General features: G+C 41.7%; 1 protein-coding gene across 1 annotated transcript in view; it reads right to left on the bottom strand.

The window, feature by feature from the left end:
• Positions 1–3,537: 3,537 nt before the first annotated feature.
• Positions 3,538–21,676, bottom strand: part of EPS8L2 (EPS8 like 2) — a 39,900-nt gene continuing 21,761 nt past the window's right edge. The window contains exons 12-19 of the mRNA XM_044274959.1: positions 20,561–20,599; positions 20,371–20,474; positions 20,129–20,237; positions 19,900–20,022; positions 12,292–12,421; positions 10,936–11,113; positions 7,460–7,592; positions 3,538–4,877 (exon numbers count right to left, since the gene is read on the bottom strand). Of these exons, the coding sequence (XP_044130894.1) occupies positions 4,806–4,877; positions 7,460–7,592; positions 10,936–11,113; positions 12,292–12,421; positions 19,900–20,022; positions 20,129–20,237; positions 20,371–20,474; positions 20,561–20,599 (888 nt within the window). The 3' untranslated portion in view covers positions 3,538–4,805. The remainder of the gene's footprint in view (positions 4,878–7,459; positions 7,593–10,935; positions 11,114–12,291; positions 12,422–19,899; positions 20,023–20,128; positions 20,238–20,370; positions 20,475–20,560; positions 20,600–21,676) is intronic.

The following is a 21,676-nucleotide window of genomic DNA, read 5'->3' as shown; positions in this document are numbered from 1 at the left end:
TATACATGATATACCTGGAATACACGCTCACGCACACACATAAAATATCCACATTATAGGCAAATAGTGTTTATTATCAGTGAGAGGCTATTCATTGATCATACAGCTCTAAGTCATTTATATCATGGAATATTTTTGGGGAAAAATTTGGAAAAAGCTGTTGGTCTTCAGCTACTATTTACACAATTTCCCTTATTTTTTTTCACATTTTCTAAAGTTATTTTATATATATATATACCGTATATATTTGTATCTTTATTTAAGTAGCTGTGTCCTTCAGCTGGAGTAACAGAAAAGCCATGAGGCCTTGTTGAAAAAACGCGGAGGAAAAAATCTCAGAATCCTGACTTAATATATAAAAGTTCATACTTTGTCTTAGGTACTGTTCACATTGGTATTATGTCTTGCTCTTGTAATGGAAACTACACTGTATTGCCGGATCCATCATGTGATGTATACTACTTGCGCCCATCGCATCACATTCCTGCACGGGATGTGCCGTTGTGAAATTGCCAAATCGGCAGCAGCTTACATTACCAGCATAGCATTTAAAGAAATCTTAGGCTTTGTTCACATAAAAATCACATCACATGAAGGTCTTGACGAGGTGCACGGGCTCCGGTATGTTCTTGATATAAGAATATATTGGCGAAAGTCTCATTTTAATATCAGCGTGAGGGTTTAGCCATATATTATCAATTGCATTTGCCATTGTAGTGCACCATTTTCAGTGATTTTTCTGTTTCTTTTAGCCCCATCCGCACATTTGTCTTACATGTGGTCCGTTGCGGGCATCCTCCATTGTATGCATTTTTTCTGGGGATTGCTGTAGCAAAGATCACAGGGCAGTTGCCCCCGGGTAAATGCAGCACAGATTGGGTTGAGCATCTGTTCACCCACTAGGTACTTCCATTAGAATTTTTTTACACTATAATGCGAAGACGTTCTGACGGGCTACCGCTTGCATTATTTTGGTGATCGTTAACGATCCTTGAGCAGTGTGAAGTAGCCTAATTCGTTTGTTCACATGCCGCTTTTGTCCTACATTTAATGTACGCTTTAGGAAAAAAGGATGCAAATGCGTAGAAATGCTTTTCCATCAGTCCAGAAAAAAAAGTTATTATCCATTTTTTTTTTTATATATTTAGGTGATGAGAGGCACTTTATGGCATCCGTTTAGGGCTCATGCACACAAACGTATTTTCTTTTTGTGTCCATTCTGTTTCTTTGCAGACTGTATACAGAACCATTCATTTCAATGGGTCCACAAAAAAAAACAGATTTACTATGTGTGCATTCCGTTTCCGCATGTCGTATTTCCGTTCTGCAAAAAAACAGAACATGTCCTATTATTGTCCGCATTACTGACAAGCTTAGGACTGTTCTATTAGGAGCCAGGCTGTTCCGTTTCGCAAAATACGTAATGCACACTGACGTCATCCATGTGCATGATCCCTTAACGTGTTTCTTCTGAGTATACGTTAAACATAACTTGGGACAATAACGGGATGTGAGCGCAGCCTTATCCACATGCTGCAAAATCTGCAGCATAAATTTTTCTGCGGTATGGATTTGAACTCTGCAGAATGCCAAATTCTGCGGTGGATTTCACCCTTTGCAGTGCCCAAGGTGTCATCTGTAGCAAATCCGCATCAAAATCTGCACGTAACTTACATCTCAAGTGGATGCACAATAACAACTCGGGATGCTAACATGGCAGTGTTGTTTTTCTTTAAAGCTGGTCACATTGTTTCCCATATACAAGAACGTGCAGGGGTAAGAGTGTGTTGGTCGGAGCATTGCTCTGCATTTATTTCAGTTGCAATAGGATTGTATTATATTACTTTTCAGTGGTCAGTTAGGGTCCATTCACACGTCCGTAGTGTCTTGCGGATTTGCAATACACCCGGGCCGGCACCCCCATAGAACTGCCCATTATTGGCCACAATTGCAGACAAGAATAGAACATATAATATTTTTTTCGGGAGCTGCGCTCTGGAAATGTGGATGTGGACAGCACACTGTGTGCTGTCCTTATCCTTTCCGTCCCCATTGAGAATGAATGGGTCCGCAGAATTGCGAAACGGATCCGGGCCCATTCTACGGATGTGTGAATGGACCCTTAAAGTCATATATAATGAAGCAGCTGATGTCTTTATAGTGTTATATCTGTAGAGATGTTATAATGAGGTGTCATATTCTAGGTCCGAAATTTATCATTTCACAAAATGTAGGAATCAGAATTTATATCAAGTGGTCAGGTCGTGTCCAGCAGGTTTATGGGGTCTCATGGACTTGTTTGCTGTTGAGTAGTCATTTCATGTGGTGTATCTGCAGTACCCGACAGACGGGAAGACTTGCACCGGCTAATATAGTGAATGTCTACCTTTGGGGTATGTTCACACAGCAAATTTTGACGCATTCTACAGCAGAAGCTGCTGCGGTTTTTCACTTTGAATGTCGTGGACCAGCTCACGGTTTAGCCACACGGAATGGAGCTAAACCTCGAGGAGGCATCTGCTGAGGCTTCCAGCGGTGTCTGTCCAGACAGTGCGCCAAGAAGGGCTGCGGGGTAGCGGCCTTAAACCACTGGCTGCGTGAACTGCAGCGCTGCCTCCCATTGCAATCAATGAGAGGCGTATACAACATGGCCACCAGCAGAATTTTGTCACAGACACCTGCTCCAAAATTCACCGATAAATCCTGCTTGTAAGGCCTGATGCACACGACAGTTGTTTTTGCGGATAGGATGGGGACCCATTCATTTCAATGGGTCAGCAAAAAAATGCTGATAGTTAATCCGTTTGTGTTCCGCAGTCCGTTGTCCGTGTTTCCCGTCAGCAAAAAAAAATTGTGCATGTCCTACTTTTTTCACATTTGCGGACAAGGATAGGCATTTATTACAAGGGATCTGTGGAAAAAAACTGATCCTCCAAATAAAAATGGATGCTGCATCCGTTTTTTTTAGCGGACGCACAATTTGCTGATGCAAAAAACAACTGTCGTGTGCATGAGGCCTTAAGGGGGAAATAAAATCCACGTGGAAACTGACATGTGCTGCGGATGATAAATCCACAGAATGTTCATTCTTTCTGTACATTTTCACAGTGGATTTAACCCTTTGCAATGCAGATTTTGCTGTTGATTCATGGTGGACAATTTGTAGTGGAAACACTTTAAAGGGGTTTTCCCCATCTCAGACAATGGGGCATATCGCTAGGATATGCCCCCATTGTCTGATAGTTGCGGGTCCCACCGATGGGACCCGCACCTACAATGAGAACGGAGCCGGGAAATGAATGGAGGGCGCACTGCGCATGCGCAGGCGCCCTCCATTCATTTCTATGGGGCTGCCCCATAGAAATGAATGTGAGCATGGGCCGCTCATGCGCGGTACGCTCCCATTCACTTCTATGGGAGCAGCGCTTGGCGGTGGACAGACCCCGGGAAATCCGGGGTCCTCCAGCCACAGCGCTCCCCGCTTCGTTCTCGTTGTAGGTGCGGGTCCCAGCGGTGGGACCAGCGCCTATTAGACAATGGGGCATATCCTAGCGATATACCCCCATTGTCTGAGATGGGAATACCCCTTTAAAATAAAAAGTCTAAAACTCTTTGCTGTTTTTTTTAAATATGTCTTTGCAGAAGTTGAAGCTCAGTTTTTCTAATACAGAAATCTAAATCCACTGCATTCTGACTGCCTGCAGTCACCACCAGAGGGAGCTTAAGAGCCTAATTACTGTAATGAATGGATTAATGGAAACAAAATAATGAGATTAGTTCCATTGGTTTGTTAGCTACAAAATTTGCTCTTCAGGAGGAGTTATTCAAAAATAGTTTAAGAAAAAATACATTTTTTTTATATTTTGTATACAAATATTACATTTCTTATTGCATTATTTATCTAGAGTGAGATATTCCTTTAGTAGATATCATTGGTCCCTGCTTACTTTCAGCAGAATCCTCCTCTGTAGCAACATTTTATTGTGTTATGTGCATTGTATACAAGACAATGAGCAGAATAAGGGATATTCAGTATTTATCCGTTAAATGAAATGCCCCTCATTTCCAGTGGAATAGAGAATTGTCTACATGCCTTGCAAAGACCCTTGGTGAGACTTTAACCTGACTCTAAAACCTTTGCAAAAAATGTATAAAATAAAAGTACATACATATAAAAATAATACTTTCATGCAATACTTATAGCTCTCCTCCTGATTTAACCCTTTAACTGCTAGCAGGACAGCTGGCCTCATAAGAAAAGAAAGAAAATTGTATAGAGATTAGATAAATCCATGTGATATATAAACATAAATATATGAATATTATATATATCTATACATATATGCAGATATCCTCTAGCAGGTTCTGCTACTGACAAGTGCTCAAAGGCAATGGAATTTGGTGGTGAAAACCCTGCAATACACCACATTTCCCACTAGAGGGCTTTATAAAACTTGCTGCACATCTATGTACCGACTGTAGTAGAGTTAACACTCATGCTTTCGGAGATTTCTGAGATGTGTTATCTAAACTAAGCAAACTCCTTCAATTGCTTTACAATGGTTTTTTTTAGTTTTTTTTCAAGATAACACGATGACTTAAGAAATTTGAGTTAAGAGTTTGAGTGCTAACCCTGCTACATCTGTATACATTTGTATATATTTCCTGCTGAGGTCAATGTCTTATGTTCCTTGCAAGTTGTGGGTGTCAAGACATAAACCTTCTGCAGCCAGAGGCATGAATATCTGCAGCAAGTGACTTTACAAGGCTACGTGGGCAGAGAAACAGAAAGGGGAGATGTTTTGCTAGTTGGTGGTTTCACTCTTTTCTTGACGTCGTTTCATGATTTCCTCTAGTTCTGATTCCCCTTGACTTTTCTGCAAGAGAAAAAAGTTCAGAAACGGGATTATAAAAATTGTTATTTTAGGTTGGGTTTCCATGTACCCATTGGCATGTCCAGCCAAATTCTGTAATCGGCAATTTATCGACTGGGACCACGTTGAACCCCTGCTTCACACCGCGGTTGTGTCGCTACTGAATGTTGGGTGATACACCCTACGATGTGGCATTAAGTGCTTATGTGATTATTACATACCTACTCCCAGATTATACCTTTTATCTGCTAGGGTGGTAGGTGTGGAGAGCATACTGTATGTGGATACAGACCTGATAACTGGGTGTTCCCCCACTTTTTTATTGATATTCCAAATTGATATTGATATTCCAAATAAAGATTTATTTCTTTTTAGCGTCGTACACAGGCAGTGATTAATGGTTCAGTCTAGGCCCAACAACCTGAGGGTCCAGGGGCCAATCTGCCACACACAGGAATAGCAGTGTTCATATCTCTGTACTGAGAGCTTTGTATTTATTACCCATATGTTGTGACATCACTGCATTCATTATTCCTGCGCTATAAGCGTATGTTCACACTGCAGATTTTGCAGGTTTCTGCCGCGGTTCTTCACTTTGATTATCACCGACCCATATGTGATTCAGTCCCATTGAATGGAGGCAAACTGCAAGCGCACCACCTCTGTCCCATGTCCGTCCTTTACATGGTCGCAGTGTTAGACCGCCAGGTGCGCAAAAGGCGGATACCAGCAGATTTCCGGTGACAAAATCCACTGAGTGAACGATCCCTAATATCACTGTGTTCATTACTTCTCTATTGTTACATGACGCGTCTTCATTTTCCTTGGAATACAATGCTGTCTTTATTATCACCCTGCTGTGACATCATCACTATATTTATTCTGTAACATTACTCCTGTGACATCACTGAATACAATAGTGACATCACTGCGGTCATTAGCCATTAGCTGTGACATCATCACTATATTTATTATCCCTGTTCTGTAACATTACTCCTGTGACATCACGGAATACAATAGTGACATCACTGTGGAAGTTAGCCATTAGCTGTGACATCATCACTGTATTTATTATCCCCGTTCTGTAACATTACTTCTGTGACATCACTGAATACAATAGTGACATCACTGTGGTCATTAGCCATTAGCTGTGACATCATCACTATATTTATTATCCCTGTTCTGTAACATTACTCCTGTGACATCACAGAATACAATAGTGACATCACTGTGGTCATTAGCCATTAGCTGTGACATCATCACTGTATTTATTATCCCCGTTCTGTAACATTACTTCTGTGACATCACTGAATACAATAGTGACATCACTGTGGTCATTAGCCATTAGCTGTGACATCATCACTGTATTTATTATCCCCGTTCTGTAACATTACTTCTGTGACATCACTGAATACAATAGTGACATCACTGTGGTCATTATACATTAGCTGTGACATCATCACTGTATTTATTATCCTTGTTCTGTAACATTATTCCTGTTCTATTCATTGAGCACAATAGTGACACCACTGTGTGCAATAATTGTGACCTCAGAGTATTTATCCATGTCCTGTGACATTTCATGTTAGTTATTCTGGTTTGATGACATCACTCTGTGTATCATCTCTGTGATTATTGTTCTGATGCTGTTACTTCACTTTTGACATCACTATCGTTATTATTCCTGTGCGGACCTATCAATGTTTATTATCTCTGTACTATGATATCTCTGTATTTATAATGCTTGTACTGTGATATCACTGTGTGCATGATCCATGTTCTGTGACATAACGGCAAGCAATATTCCTGTGCAGTGACATCACTGTGTGCATTTTCATGGGTTATGGGTATATGATTAGAGATGAGCGAAGTATTCAAAAATTCAATTTGGCTGCTTCGCCGAATTTTATAAAAAAGCGCATTTCTTTGTAAGTAGCAGGTGCAATGAGTGGGAGCTGTGATTGTGCAGCTCCCCGTCATTGTACCCCTCAGATGTCTCGTTCTGAAAGTAATAACAGAATGTAAAATAAAAAAATAAAAAATCATACTTACCTCATCCATTTGCTCGCGACGGGCCGGCCGCCGCCATCTTGATTGAAGATCTAGCGCAAAATCTCGAGCGGCCCGTGTTGACGTCATCATGTCAGCCATGCGGTGACATCATGAGTTACCGCACACAGGATTTTACACAAGAACTTCAATCAAGATGGCAGCGGCCGGTCTGTCGCAAGCAATTGGATGAGGTAAGTATGAGTTTTTTTGGTTTTTACACTACTGTATTTCAGGGAAAATCAATTCGCTACCTCAAAGCACAAGTAAATTCGGCTTTGTGGCAAATTGAATTTTCCCTGAAATTCAGATCAACACTATATATGATGTGCAGAGGTTGCATTTTAACTTGGTAACTGGGACCTCAGTGACCTAATGGTTCATCTGCCAAATAAAAGGATGCCATGTAATGTTCAGGGGGTCCTAGCAGTTGCACCTGGACATGTGGCATTGGAGGTATTGTGCAGCCTCATCTATTGCAGTTGGCTGACCATACAATACAATAGACATAAAGGTTTAGTGAAGACTGTACTTACCTCTAGTTGAGACTTCTGTACAGCCAGCTGGCTGTATACCCTTGCACCCTCTTCTCCACAAACTTTCTTCAGCTCCTCCTTATTGAGAGAGAAAAGTTGTGCCCCATTTAATATGCCCAACTGAGCGGAAGTTCTGTAAGGAAGAGATAGTGTCCATTATAGATACATGCCTATAACATGACCATTATGGTCCATTTGGCTCTGTTCACACTAGCGTTAGTTCTTCTACTCTTTATCTGACACTCCCCATGTTGTACTATTCTATCCACTGAATAAAAAGTAATCCCTGATGGATCAATTTTAGGTCCATGGAGGAAGGAATATTGGGCTTGATTGATCATGACGCAGTAGTAGAAGAAATCCATAGTATTAAAGAAGTAATATCTTGTATCCAGCCTAATCAAACTCCAAATCTAGGTGAGAGCACATTTCCAGAACGTCGCCCAGAGGCTTGTATTGTAAAAAGTGGATACCACACAGAATACTTCTTTACTGCGCCCGAACCAAGATATGTAAAGTTTCTCCCAATCTTTAAAAGTTGATTCCACCTTAGTGAGAAGGGGTAGAAAATTTAAGGTATATAATTCCCAAAAGTTTCTGCTTATATTGATACCTAGGTATTTAAAGGATGTGAGCGTTGGTTTCAAGGGGGTAGTAGATATGATCTCCTGCCAAACTGGTTGGGGCATAGTCACATTATACACCTCAGACTTATGTAAGTTAATTTTAAAATATGAGATGGAGCTACAGTCAGGTCCATAAATATTGGGACATTGACACAATTATAACATTTTTGGCTCTATACACCACCACAATGGATTTGAAATAAAACTAACAAGATATGATTTAACTGCAGACTGTCAGCTTTAATTTGAGGGTATATACCTCCATATCAGGTGAACGGTGTAGGAATTACAACAGTTTGCATATGTGCCTCCCACTTGTTAAGGGACCAAAAGTAATGGGACAATTGGCTTCTCAGCTGTTCCATGGCCAGGTGTGTGTTATTCCCTCATTATCCCAATTACAATGAGCAGGTTAAAGGTCCAGAGTTCATTTCAAGTGTGCTATTCAAATTTGGAATCTGTTGCTGTCAACTCTCAAGATGAGATCCAAAGAGCTGTCACTATCAGTGAAGCAAGCCATCATTAGGCTGAAAAAAATAAAAATAAACATCAGAGAGATAGAAAAACATTAGGAGTGGCCGAAACAACTGTTTGGAACATTCTTAAAAAAAAGGAACGCACCGGTGAGCTCAGCAACACCAAAAGACACGGAAGACTACGGAAAACAACTGTGGTGGATTTTTTCCCTGGTGAAGAAAACACCCTTCACAACAGTTGGCCAGATCAAGAACACTCTCCAGGAGGTAGGTGTATGTGTGTCAAAGTCAACAATCAAGAGAAGACTTCACCAGAGTTAATACAGAGGGTTCACCACAAGATGTAAACCATTGGTGAGCCTCAAAAACAGGAAGGCCAGATTAGAGTTTGCCAAGCGACATTAAAAAAAGCCTTCACAGTTCTGGAACAACATCCTATGGACAGATGAGACCAAGATCAACTTGTACCAGAGTGATGGAAAGAGAAGAGTATGGAGGAGGAAAGGAACTGCTCATGATCCTAAGCATACCACCTCATCAGTGAAGCATGGTGGTGGTAGTGTCATGGCGTGGGCATGTATAGCTGCCAATGGAACTGGTTCTCTTGTATTTATTGATGATGTGACTGCTGACAAAAGCAGCAGGATGAATTCTGAAGTGTTTCGGGCAATATTATCAGCTTATATTCAGCCAAATGCTTCAGACTTCATTGGACGGTGCTTCACGGTGCAGATGGACAATGACCCAAAGCATACTGAAAAAGCAACCAAAGAGTTTTTTTAAGGGAAAGAAGTGGAATGTTATGCAATGGCCAAGTCAATCACCTGACCTGAATCCGATTGAGCATGCATTTCACTTGCTAAAGACAAAACTGAAGGGAAAATGCCCCAAGAACAAGCAGGAACTGAAGACAGTTTCAGTAGAGGCCTGGCAGAGCATCCCCAGGGATGAATCCCAGCGTCTGGTGATGTCTATGCGTTCCAGACTTCAGGCTGTAATTGACTGCAAAGGATTTGCAACCAAGTATTAAAAAGTGAAAGTTTGATTTATGATTATTATTCTGTCCCATTACTTTTGGCCCCATAACAAGTGGGAGGCACATATGCAAACTATTGTAATTCCTACACCGTTTACCTGATTTGGATGTAAATACCCTCAAATTAAAGCTGACAGTCTGCAGGTAAAGCACATCTTGTTCGTTTCATTTCAAATCCATTGTGGTGGTGTATAGAGCCAAAAATTTTAGAATTGGGTCGATGTCCCAATATTTATGGACCTAACTGTAAATTGTTCTAGTTCTTTCAGAAGCGTGGGAATTCCATGCAAGGGGTTAGTTATCATAAATAAGGTATCATCGGCATATGCCGCTACTTTATGCTGTTCTTTAGCTGTTGTAATACCCTGAATCAGAGGGTTGGATCTAATCTTAATGAGTAATGGTTCTAGAGAAAGAATAAAGAGAATAGGCGACGGGGGCAGAATTTACTTACTCCGAACTATTAGAAAAACTGTAGTGGAATAGTTACATAATCAGTTAGTAATCATTTTATTGTTCTATTAATTAAGAATTTAATTTCCATATGATTACTTGTCTTTCAATGTGAAAATTGTTAAGACATAAGTTCGACAAATTATTAAGAGTTTGACTGTTTTCATAAAAACTTTTCTTTATGTATAATTTCATTACAATACATGACATGACATTCAATGCTATGTATAACGATTTTATTTTCTGTATATGACATTGATTTACTTTTTCTCGCATTGTAAAGAAAATTGTTGCTTTTTGAACTTTGCAAAATTCTGAATAAATAAAGAATTTAAACAGGATACTTCTTTACTGTGTCCCTCAGACCCGTACAGGCCTATGCAGTTAAAAATAAAATATAAAAAAAAGCATGATGATGCATAGTGGCCCAGGTTATGCCAAAGACATACACTGGGTGCTAGGGGGCCTATAGATTCATCAGAGGTACAGAATATGCTGGTACCTCTAACATGTATACAAATGACGTGAGCAGAGCCTAAGAGGTACAGCAAGATAGCTAATGTTCAGCTTCATAGACCCCCGACATGAGCAGTTATTCCCAGGGAGCGCTGGCGGCCACTAAAGGTAATATGTAGTATTACATGCTGCCCATTCAAATGAATGGCTCTCTGGGTAATACATAGGTAAGCTTGGTTAGTGAATGCCACTCCTTGCTCACAGCTTTCAGTTCTTGCTAAAAGGAAGGAGTTAAGAGTGGGACCTCTTAAATTTTAAATATATATTAGGGCCTGCCTTTTTCACAGTGATTACCTCATACCACCAGTTCCTGAGCCCTTGCTTACAGTTTGTATACGCAGAGTATTAAGTGTTCCTATTGTCACCTACCCTTTACTAAAGCCCTTTGCTTCGAGCCAGGCTTTGACTTCTTCTGGCTCCGACTGGAAGGTTAATGGTGCATGCACTTGCTGAACCTTTGGTGCAGCAAAGTTCCTTTTAGGTGCCTGCTGTGATGTCAGCTTCTTGAGGAGTTCGTCATTCAACTCATCCATATTGTGAATTATCTCTGAAGGAATAAAAAGACCCGTTTTTCACTGTTTTCAACTTTATCCTTTGATATAAACTAGCAGTTGACTGAATGGTAATGCAGAAGACTAGGTAATAAAGATGTGCAAAACTTCAGCAAGTCCAACCACCCAATTTTAAAGGGGGTCTCGCAAGAAGAATATTATACATTACAGGACCTGGATCTGAATACTTTTGTAATTGCATGTAATTAAAAATGTAGTATAGCCACAAAGTTATTCAATGAAATGTATCTGTATAGCACCACTAGGTGTTTGTTCTTTTCCTCATTTTTCTGGCCACTGGACTGAGGTGGTCACAGATGCTCAGCTTCACCATGTCACCAATGAACCCCCTAAACTACTGCAGGAAAGCTCAAAATACCCAAATTCAGAATATGGAATTTTTATCTTTCCACTCACTTGGATTTTCCTGCAGTAAGCCCGCAAAGGATCCGTGCGCTGAAGCACTTAGGAGTCCTCTTCATTATGTTGCAGAGCGTAGGAGTCCATGGTATGCATTAGCAATCAGTACATGGACTCTTTGTAGAGAATGTGTGTGAGTAGAAATTAAAAAATTCTGAATTTGGGTAATTTGAGCTATGTAGTAGTTGGGTGGGTTTTTAAATGCTATGAACATCCTCGGGAGCAGTTTTTTTTAATTTATTTTTTCATAAATGCATTTTACTAACTTTAGGCTAAAAATCATTTTTTTTTTCAATTTATCTTTTATAAACAATTTCCAACAGTTTCTGTCCTACAGCCTTTCAGTGTTTTACAGTGAAGCCGTCAGGCAGCTGCACTGATGGCTTCTGACAGCTTATAGAACTCATTTAATTTTGACCTGCACAGGTTTCCCTTTAATAATTATAATTTCTAAAGCAAATGAACATAATGCACAGAACACAACAAATAAATACATTTGCACTTATTTCCATTATTTGGTCACCAGACATCAACTGTATAATATCTTCAGGCATTTCCAACTCCTTAGAGAAACCATGAGGCAGCAGAGCAATAAAGGCAGCTCAGAGTAAGCAGGAAGATTGTACCTCTATCCTTGGCTTGCTGCCTCTGGGTATTAGAATTTATCTCAAAGATATCATGTCAAATCGAAAGACTATAGTAACCATATGACTAGGTATAATAGGAAAGATAGATACATTAAAGTGTAACTTACGCTCCTTCTGATTGTTGGACCATCCTGTCGTCTCACTCCCCCATTTATCTCCAGCATAACTGCCAGGAATCTTATATGCTGGGCTAATGGGAGCTCTAGGGCTCAGTTCTCCTTTGTACTTTGGCCCAACCTGGAAGATAAAGCAGATATGTATTAAACAGTGAAAATAAGTCTATACTAATTTGATTTAGTACATTTAAATGTTTTCTTTATTAGGACATTGTACTGGTTTCTAAAAAGCCACACTTACATATCTTTCTTCAATGACAATATATCCATGAGATATGTATATGTTGTCGTGGGGTTTGTTTGGTCCTCACTACCTACCCGCGATGCATGCCACTGGCCACAATGTAAAAAATCATATACTGAGCGCAAGGCTGGCGTCAGCACCCGACACACCTGGGTATGCTGAGTCCCACTGCTCCTGGGGGGGGGGGGGGGCCCACTGTGCCTGCTCACTCCTGCAGATGTGTCCTGGTCTTCATTAAACTGGCTGTTCTGAATTCTAGGGCAGCTTACCCCAGCAATACAGACAATTTTCGTCATGTGCACTGCTGGAATGGGCGGCCCCAGGACTCAGAACAGGGTAGATGGAGTTTCCTACTGGGCTAAAGGACCTTCCTGATGTCATCGGCCCATGTGACCAGTGGGGGAGATGCCGGAGGAGCAGAGAGCTGTGTTCCTGTAAGAACTGGAGCCTGGCTGGAATGTGGTGAGGCCTAGCTGTGTATGTCTGTTCCTGTGTGTGTGTCTGTCTGCCTGTCCCTGTGTGTGTGTGTGTCTGTCTGTCCCTGTGTGTGTGTGTCTGTCCCTGCGTGTGTGTCTGTCTGTCCCTGTGTGTGTGTCTGTCTGTCCCTGCGTGTGTGTGTGTGTCTGCCTGTCCCTGTGTGTGTGTCTGTCTGTCTGTCCCTGTGTGTGTGTGTCTGTCCCTGCGTGTGTGTGTGTGTCTGTCTGTCCCTGTGTGTGTGTCTAAGGCATTACTTAGACTCCATACCACAGCCTAGCCAGTGCCTAATGGGTTACAGTTTAGACCACCTTCTGGTACATGTTGATAATTCCCTTTTAACCCCTAGTCCATGTCCCCTCAGTACTGGGAATCAGTGGGAGTCATATTAGAAGGTAACAAAAGCATAACTAAAAGTGGAACTCCCTTTTAATGTCCCCTAAAGGTGGCCACAAATTAGATAGAAATTGGCTAATGATATCACCATCGCACAGGTGTCTGTCCATATGTATGTGTCTGTCCCTGTGTGTGTGTGTGTATGTGTCTGTCCCTGTGTGTGTGTGTGTGTCTGTCCCTGTGAGTGTGTCTGTCCCTGTGTGTGTGTTTGTCCCCGTCCTTGTGTGTGTGTGTGTCTGTCCCTGTGTGTGTGTCTGTCCCCGACTGTGTGTGTGTCCGTCCCTGTGTATGTGTCCCTGTGTGTGTCTGTCCCTGTGTGCGCGTCTGTCCCTGTGCGTGTATCTGTCCCTGTGTGTATTTGACCATCCCAGTGTGTCTGTCCATATGTATGTGTCTGTCCCTGTGTGTGTGTATGTGTCTGCCCCTGTGTATGTGTCTGTCTCTATCATTGTGTGTGTCCGTCCCTGTGTCTGTGTGTCTGTCCCTGTGTGTGTCTGTCCCCGTCCTTGTGTGTGTCCGTCCCTGTGTGCGTCTGTCCCTGTGTGTGTGTGTCTGTCCCCGTCCTTGTGTGTGTCCCGTCCTTGTGTGTGTCTGCCCCTGTGTGTGTGTTTCCGTCCCTGTGTGTCTGTCCCCCGTGTGTGTCTGTGTCCGTCCCTGTGTATGTATCCCTGTGTGTGTCTGTCCCTGTGTCCGTGTCTGTCCCTGTGCGTGTATCTGTCCCTGTGTGTATTTGACCATCCCAGTGTGTGTGTCCATGTGTATGTGTCTGTCCTTGTGTGTGTGTTTCTCCTTGAGTGTGTGTGTCTGTCTTTCCCTGTGTGTGTGTCTGTCTCTCCCTGTGTGTGTCTCTCTCTGTGTGTTTGTCCCTGTATGTATGTGTGTGTCTGTCCCTGTGTGTGTCTGTCCCTGTGTGTGTCCATCCCTGTGTTTGTCTGTCCCTGCGAGTGTGTCTGTGCCTGTGTGTGTGTGTGTGTCTTTCCCTGTTTGTGTCCCTGTGTGTGCCCCTGTGTGTGTGTATCTGTCCCTGTGTGTATTTAACCATCCCGGTGTGTGTGTGTGTGTGTCCTTGTGTGCATGTGTCTGTCCCTGTGTGTGTGTGTCTCTCTCTCCCTGTGTGTGTGTGTGTCTCTCCCTGTGTGTGTGTCTCTCCCTGTGTGTATCTCTCCCTGTGTGTGTCTCTCCCTCTGTGTGTGTGTCTCCCTGTGTGTGTGTGTGGGTGTGTCTCTCCCTGTGTGTCACCATCACCATGCCCACAGTGTTCCTATGTCTTGACGCAGCTGCATTAGGATGTTGTGTGCGGAGCAAGAAGAAGAAGATGGAAGAGGATGCAGCGCCACTAGCATGGAGTCCGTGGGAGAGACACAAGTAGGCACACTAAGGATGTCTTTAACACTACCACATGATCTACACTAGTGATATTTGTGGTTTTACATAGGACTGCAGGTAACACTACCACATTATCAGCACTGGTGTTATCTGTGATTTTACATAGGACTGCAGTTAACACTACAACATTATTAGCGCTAGTGTCATCTGTGATTTTACATAGGACTGCACGTAACACTACCACATTATTAGTGCTAGTGTCATCTGTGGTTTTACATGGGACTGCAGGTAACACTACCACATTATTAGCGCTAGTGTTATCTGTGGTTTTACATGGGACTGCAGGGAACACTACCATATTATCAGCACTAGTGTTATCTGTGGTTTCACTTAGGACTGCAGGTAACACAAACACATTATTAGCACTGGTGTCATCTGTCGTTTTACATAGGACTGCAGGTAACACTACTACATTTTCTGTACTCAGATAGCCATGACTGTGTTATCTGTGCTGTTACATAGGACTGCAGGTGATATCTACTATATTTTCTGTACTCAGAGTGTTATCACTGTGTAAGGGGGCCCACTGAGACTTTATCGCCCAATGGCCCCTCATGAACCTGGAGCCGACTGCGCGGTATAATATTTTTTGCGGTAGCCCAATGTATTGGGAAGCTCAGTCTGCTGTACTTTCCTATATACTGTAGTTTAAAAAAAAAAGGTATGCTGGTACATACCCAGTGTTGGACTGGGGTGCTTACCTCCAGGCTAGATAGGGACCACTAGTAAAATTCATTCTCGGGGCTCACTGTACTGTTACATGCAAATACTACAGCTCACACAATGGCAGAGAGCAGCAAGATGCTCAAGATGATTGATTATGGGGGTCCCTGCAGTGACTTCGATAAAGTATGTCCCTGGAAAATAGGATGCTGGCTAGCCTGCCTCCATACTTAGAAGTATTCTCAGCCACTCAGCATCTACAAAAATAAACTGAGTAGCTGGGTATTTTTTTTATATATGGACGTAGGCTGGTTGAGATGCTGTATGCAGTCAATCTGTTGTGCTATGTGCCAGTTGTGCAGAGAGTGAGGGACTAGGGGTCCACGCTTGCTCAGGGGGGTTCCCCTGTGGACCAGTCTGACTCTATACATACCACTCTAACAGAGACCAAAATGACACTCTTTTGGCCCTTGTCAGGTGGAGAGCGCCTATGGCTAATCTCATGTTCTTTACTGGCGCATATGCCGAACGTGTTCACCAAACACAGCCGTACTTAGCACAATACATAATATATTTGCCCAGTTCTTGATCTACTTAATGTATTTAGGTTCAGTATGGTAACAGTCTACACTGAATATAGATTTTCTAGGACATCTACAGTGCCTTGAACTTTTCCACATTTTTCCATGTTAAACCCACAAACTTAAATATATTTTGGGGGGATTTTATGTGATAGACCAACACAAAGTGGCAATTATGTGTGTAGAGAAAGTGAAAAGAAAATGATACATGGTTTTCAGCAGATAAAAGCAAACACACTTTTCGTGGGCGTACTGCAAAATGACCACAGATTGATGTGGAAATGAAAGAGTGGATCACATGTCACAGAAACAATGGCTTCTCAGTATCTACAAAAATGATCATATATGAAGCCAGGCGTCTAGCTGCAGAGAAAGGCATTCATGACTTCACTGGATCCCCATCATGGTGCTACAGATTCATGAGGAGATGTGGCCTTGCTATGCGCACCAAAACTAGAATTGCGCAAAAAATGCCAAAAGAATATGAGTCCAAGATTCTTTCTTTTCACAAAAATGTGCTGGATGCAAGAAAGAAAAATGGCTATGAAATAGGCCAGATTAAGAATAAGGATGAAGTCCCATTAGCCTTTGATGTTCCATCAAACAGGACCGTTGATGTGAGGCACAAAAACCGTAACGGTGAAGACCTCGGGACACGAGAAAACCCATTACACGGTTGTAATGTCCTGCTGCCCAGAAAGGACCAATCTGCCACCAATGCTTATTTTCAAAAGGAAGAACATAACAAAAGAGGCGATTCCAAGAGGCGGTTTTTGTGAGAGAGGAGTGGAATAAGTGGCTGGCTGCTGGGAATAATGATCTTACACCCACTGGACGGATGAAAAGGCCCACTCTCACCCAAGTATGCGAGTGGGTGAAGTCTTCATGGCAGTCAGTGAAGGATGAAACAGTTATAAACTCATTCAAAAAATGTGGCATCAGTAATGCCCTGGACGGTTCTGAGGATGGTGTCCTGTATGAAGACTCCAGTGACAGTGATACCAATGATAGTGAGCCACTGAGCTTGAGTTCGGAAAGTAGTGAAGACTTTTTGGGGTTTCCAGATGACTAGAGGTGTATTGTTCTAAATCTTTCCTCATCTTTTACTGTTAATTACAGTAATAATGTTTCCTAATGCTGCTGTTGGCTGTTTGTCTACACATTACATGTTATTTTACAAAAAAAAATTAGCCCACCTTGTAGTTCAAATAATTTTTTCCCCCATTTTCCTCCTCTGAAAACTAGGTGTGTCTTATCATCAGGTGTGTCTTATAAAGCGAAAAAATACTGTATTTTTTGCCACTAATACACACCAAAAAGGGCTTTAGAACATATAACTGCACCGCTGAACAGCAAATAGGCCCTTATTTTGTTCCACTTATACACGCCACAAAAGGATTTAGAACATATAACTGCACCGCTGAACGGCAAATAGGCCCTAATTTTTTTCCACTTATACACGCCACAAAAGACTTTAGAACATATAACTACATAGTTGAACAGCAAATAATATATATTTTTTTTAACACTAATACACGCCAAAAAGGGCTTTAGAACTTATAACTGCCCCGCTGAACGGCAAATAATATATATTTTTTGTCCACTAATACACGCCAAAAAGGGCTTAAGAACATATAACTGCACCGCTGAACGGCAAATAGACCCTTATTTTTTTCCACTTATACATGCCGTAAAAGGCTTTAGAACATATAACTACACCGCTTGAACTGTAAATAATATATATTTTTTGCCACTAATACATGCCAAAAAGAGCTTTAGAAAATATAACTGCACCGCTGAACGGCAAATAATATATATATTTTTGGCACTAATACACTCCAAAAAAGAGCTTTAGAACATATAACTGCACCGCTGAATGACAAATAGGCCCTTATTTTTTCTACTTATATACGCCACAAAATGCTTTAGAACATATAACTGCACCACACAAGGGCAAATAAGACATAGAAATATTTATTTGTAATAAACCCTGTTAATGGCTGTATCAAACAGTACTTGCACCCCAATAACAAAAACGGTTTGCTGGAATTACAGAGCTATATATAATAGGAGCAAGGTGTAATAGGATTGTCCCTCTTACCCAGGCTTTAAACTCCCCTACGGAACCCTGTTCTGCTTCATTACTGTGGAATGATTCCTCCCTATCCTTTCCCTGAACTTCTATACAGCAAAATAAAAGTTTTAAAGTATTTTCTAACACTGTCCCTAGCGCCTGCTAACCTCTCTCCCTGCACTATGTACACTGGAAAATGGCTAATTCAAAGATGACTGAGGCTATTTATAGGGCTGTGACATCACAGGACTGGCTGGCTGCTGATTGGCTGTTTCCCAGAGTTCCTTGCCCCATGTCCTCACATGTGCAGCAGCCATTTTAGAAAAAAAAATGATTCGTTACCATGAAGCGTGAGGAAATTCGGCTTCAGTGCAAATCAAATTTGTCTTGAAATTTGGATCTAATTCCACTTTGTCAACTTCGATTAGCTCCTCTCTAATCTAAACCAATCCATTGTAGCTCTGGCTGTATGTTTAGTGTCATTGTTCTGCTGTAAGGTGAACTTCTGCCCCAGCCTCAAGTCTTTTGCAGCCTCTTTTGTCCTGTATTTAGCTCCATCTCTCTTCCCATCAACTCTGACCAACTTCCCTGTCCCTGCTGAAGAAAAGCATACCCATAGCATGATGCTGCCTCCACCATGTTGCACGGTGGCGATGGTGTGCTCAAGGTAATGTGCAGTGTTACTTTTCGCCACACGTAGCATTTTGTATTTAGGCCAAAAAGTTCAATTATGGACTCATCTGACTAGAGCACCACATGTTTGCTTTGACCCCTACATGGCTTGTGGCAAACTGCAAACTGGACTTCTTAAGGCTTGCTTTCAAAAATGGCTTTCTTCTTGCCACTCTTATATGAAGGCCAGATTTGTGGAGTACACAAATCTGGCCTTTACAAAGTTGTCCTGTGGACTCCATTTACTAATTAAGTGACTTCTGAAGGCAATTGATCACACTGGATTTTATTTAGGGTTATCAGAGTACAGGGGCCCGAATACAAATGCATGCCACATTTGTCTGATTTTTATTTATTGTAGACCATGTATCATTTTCTTTTCACTTAACATATACTTGCTACTTTGTGTTGGTCTATCACATAAAATCCAATCAAATACATTTTAGTTTGTGGGTGTAACATGAAAAAATGTGGAAAGGTTCAAGAACGATGAGTCCTTTTTTTAAGGCACTGTATATTTTCTTTAGATTTTACTAGACTTCGGGGTAGGAGCTGGATGAAACATGGATTATAAGTAAACTTCATCAAAGCTCTTAAGGGGGTTTGCCCATGTACAACATTTATCACCTATCGACAGGATAGGTGAAACATCTATGATTACTGGGGTCCGACTACTGCACCCCAACGATTATTAGTGTGCTTACGTGACCACCGAGCCATTCACTGTCTATGAGATTGCCGAATACAGTGCTCAGCTATCTCTGCCAGTCCCAGAGAAGTGGAGTTGTTGTCATGTATGCGCACTACTGCTCTGTTCACACAAGGGTCTTGGGGACTCCTAATCTTGTGATTGTGATTACCTGTTGCAGTGACCTGATGGTTCACTGCTAAAGGGTTAATGCTATAATGTTATGGTTCATTACCTAAGCTGTTAAATCTTTACTGTGATGCTAACTATGCACTATGTATTCCAAACATTTTGACATTTGAGTAGTTTATGGCAGTGCTGCTTGGTTATCCTGTAGTCATGGCTAGCTTCATGTGTATTGTATTTACCCATGAATTACACTTTCACAAACCTGAAGTTATTTTGTGGTGGGCAGACTTACCATTTGACTATCTAACTGGTCGAATTGCTCGGTAGATACTACATCAAGAATATTATATGGGACGTATCCCTCCTGCCCAATCCTGTTTCTTAATTTCCACCACTGCTTATTGTCCTCCAGAACCTACAAAACAAGAGAACAAGTTCTTACACATACAGATTCTCTATGTAACTAACAATGACTTGTTTTATTTGCCTTATAGGAGTCTTTTATCATAAATCAAGCTTACCTCCAGGACTTCATCTTTCAGTACTGACAACTCATTGGCATTTCTAGCGGTGAAGTCATAACGAATTTTGGCGCATTTCTGTGGCTGTGCCGGCACTGGTGCATTATAACTGTTTATAAGAGAGATGCACATATGTATAGGTATTTTGCTTTGTCCATTTTTGACCATGAATCTTTTATTATTTATGGATATGCCCATAAGATTTGTGAACATTAGGGATTAACATTTACATCACCACCCACCTGCTGAGTTTAGGGCCTGTGTTATACTCTGGCTTTATTTCTGGAGGAATGTTCGATTGTTTGAATGATGGTGTCCTATAAGGATTTCCATTAGGAGGAGGAAGCTGAAAGATAATATAAGCACATTGCAGGTTGATCAATTTTGTTTGCTTAAACTTTTGGCAAGATAATGAAACAGAAAAAATCTTACATTCGTCCTGGGTCCAAGATTTTCCTTTGGCTTTGGTGGCTACAAAAGAGAAAACTTCATCAGTAGTCATTAAAAAAAGGCTGCCAAAATGATATCATTAGTAGGTGTGAGGTAGGACCTATCTGCTCTCCTACACTCCGGCACATTGCAGAGATCCTAGAAAAGATGCTCCAATATTTTATTTAATGAAGAACTAGTCTTTAATACCCAAGGAAAATTAAATCAATTAGTTAAAATAATTAAGACAGCTAATGGTGACTCTCATACGTGCAAAGGTGAACCAAGTTGATGTTGGACAAAGGTGAAACTCTGTTGTGCCTACAAGGGGGGTGAGAAAGTCACTAGCAAGCATGGAAACCAGTAGGACTCTCAAAATCTCATATTTTCTTCATATAAATTACTTTGTAGAGCTTTTCATGTCAAGCATGTCTAGAACGTTCTTTACGTCACACAGTGGTAGCACTGAATATTTGCGAGAACCTGTCCCTTGAGGCCTATAGGATAGCTTCTGCAATACCTACCACAACATTCATTACTGGTCATGCCAGCACTTTTGGCTCGCTAACCAAAGATATAGTAAAAGCAAAGGGAGTAATGTGAAGGCAAAGGATGGAGACAATTCACAGAATTAAAGGGAACCTGTCACCTCCGAAAACCATCCCAAGCCGCCAGCAGTACCTGCGAGTAGCCAGCAGCGTGTTTCTGATGATGCCTTTCTTCCTGATGCAGCAAAAGTAATAAAAATGTTCTTTTATCCCCTGCCTGGTGCGCTTCTCCACACATGCTTGAAGTCAAGGAGGCGCCCCTTCGCTGTGACTGACAGCGCTTATGCACGACAGTTCGGCTGATTTTGCCGAACAGCCGGCTGTCAGTCACAGCGAAGGGGGCACGGTTACTGTGACTTGAAGCAAGGAGGCTGCTGCCATCTTGACTTCAAGCATGTGTGGAGAAGCGCACCAGGCAGGGGATAAAACAAAAGTTTTGCTGCATCTGCCTTCAGGAAGAAAGGCATCATCAGAAACACGCTGCTGGCTACACGCAGGTACTGCTGGCGGCTTGGGATGGTTTTGGGAGGTTCCCTTGCCAAAGGTATTTACAAACTGCCGCTCTGGTCCT

The sequence above is a fragment of the Bufo gargarizans genome, unplaced genomic scaffold, assembly GCF_014858855.1.
Source record: "Bufo gargarizans isolate SCDJY-AF-19 unplaced genomic scaffold, ASM1485885v1 original_scaffold_2171_pilon, whole genome shotgun sequence".
Lineage (NCBI taxonomy): Eukaryota > Metazoa > Chordata > Amphibia > Anura > Bufonidae > Bufo > Bufo gargarizans.
This window is presented reverse-complemented; position numbering and strand designations above follow the sequence as displayed.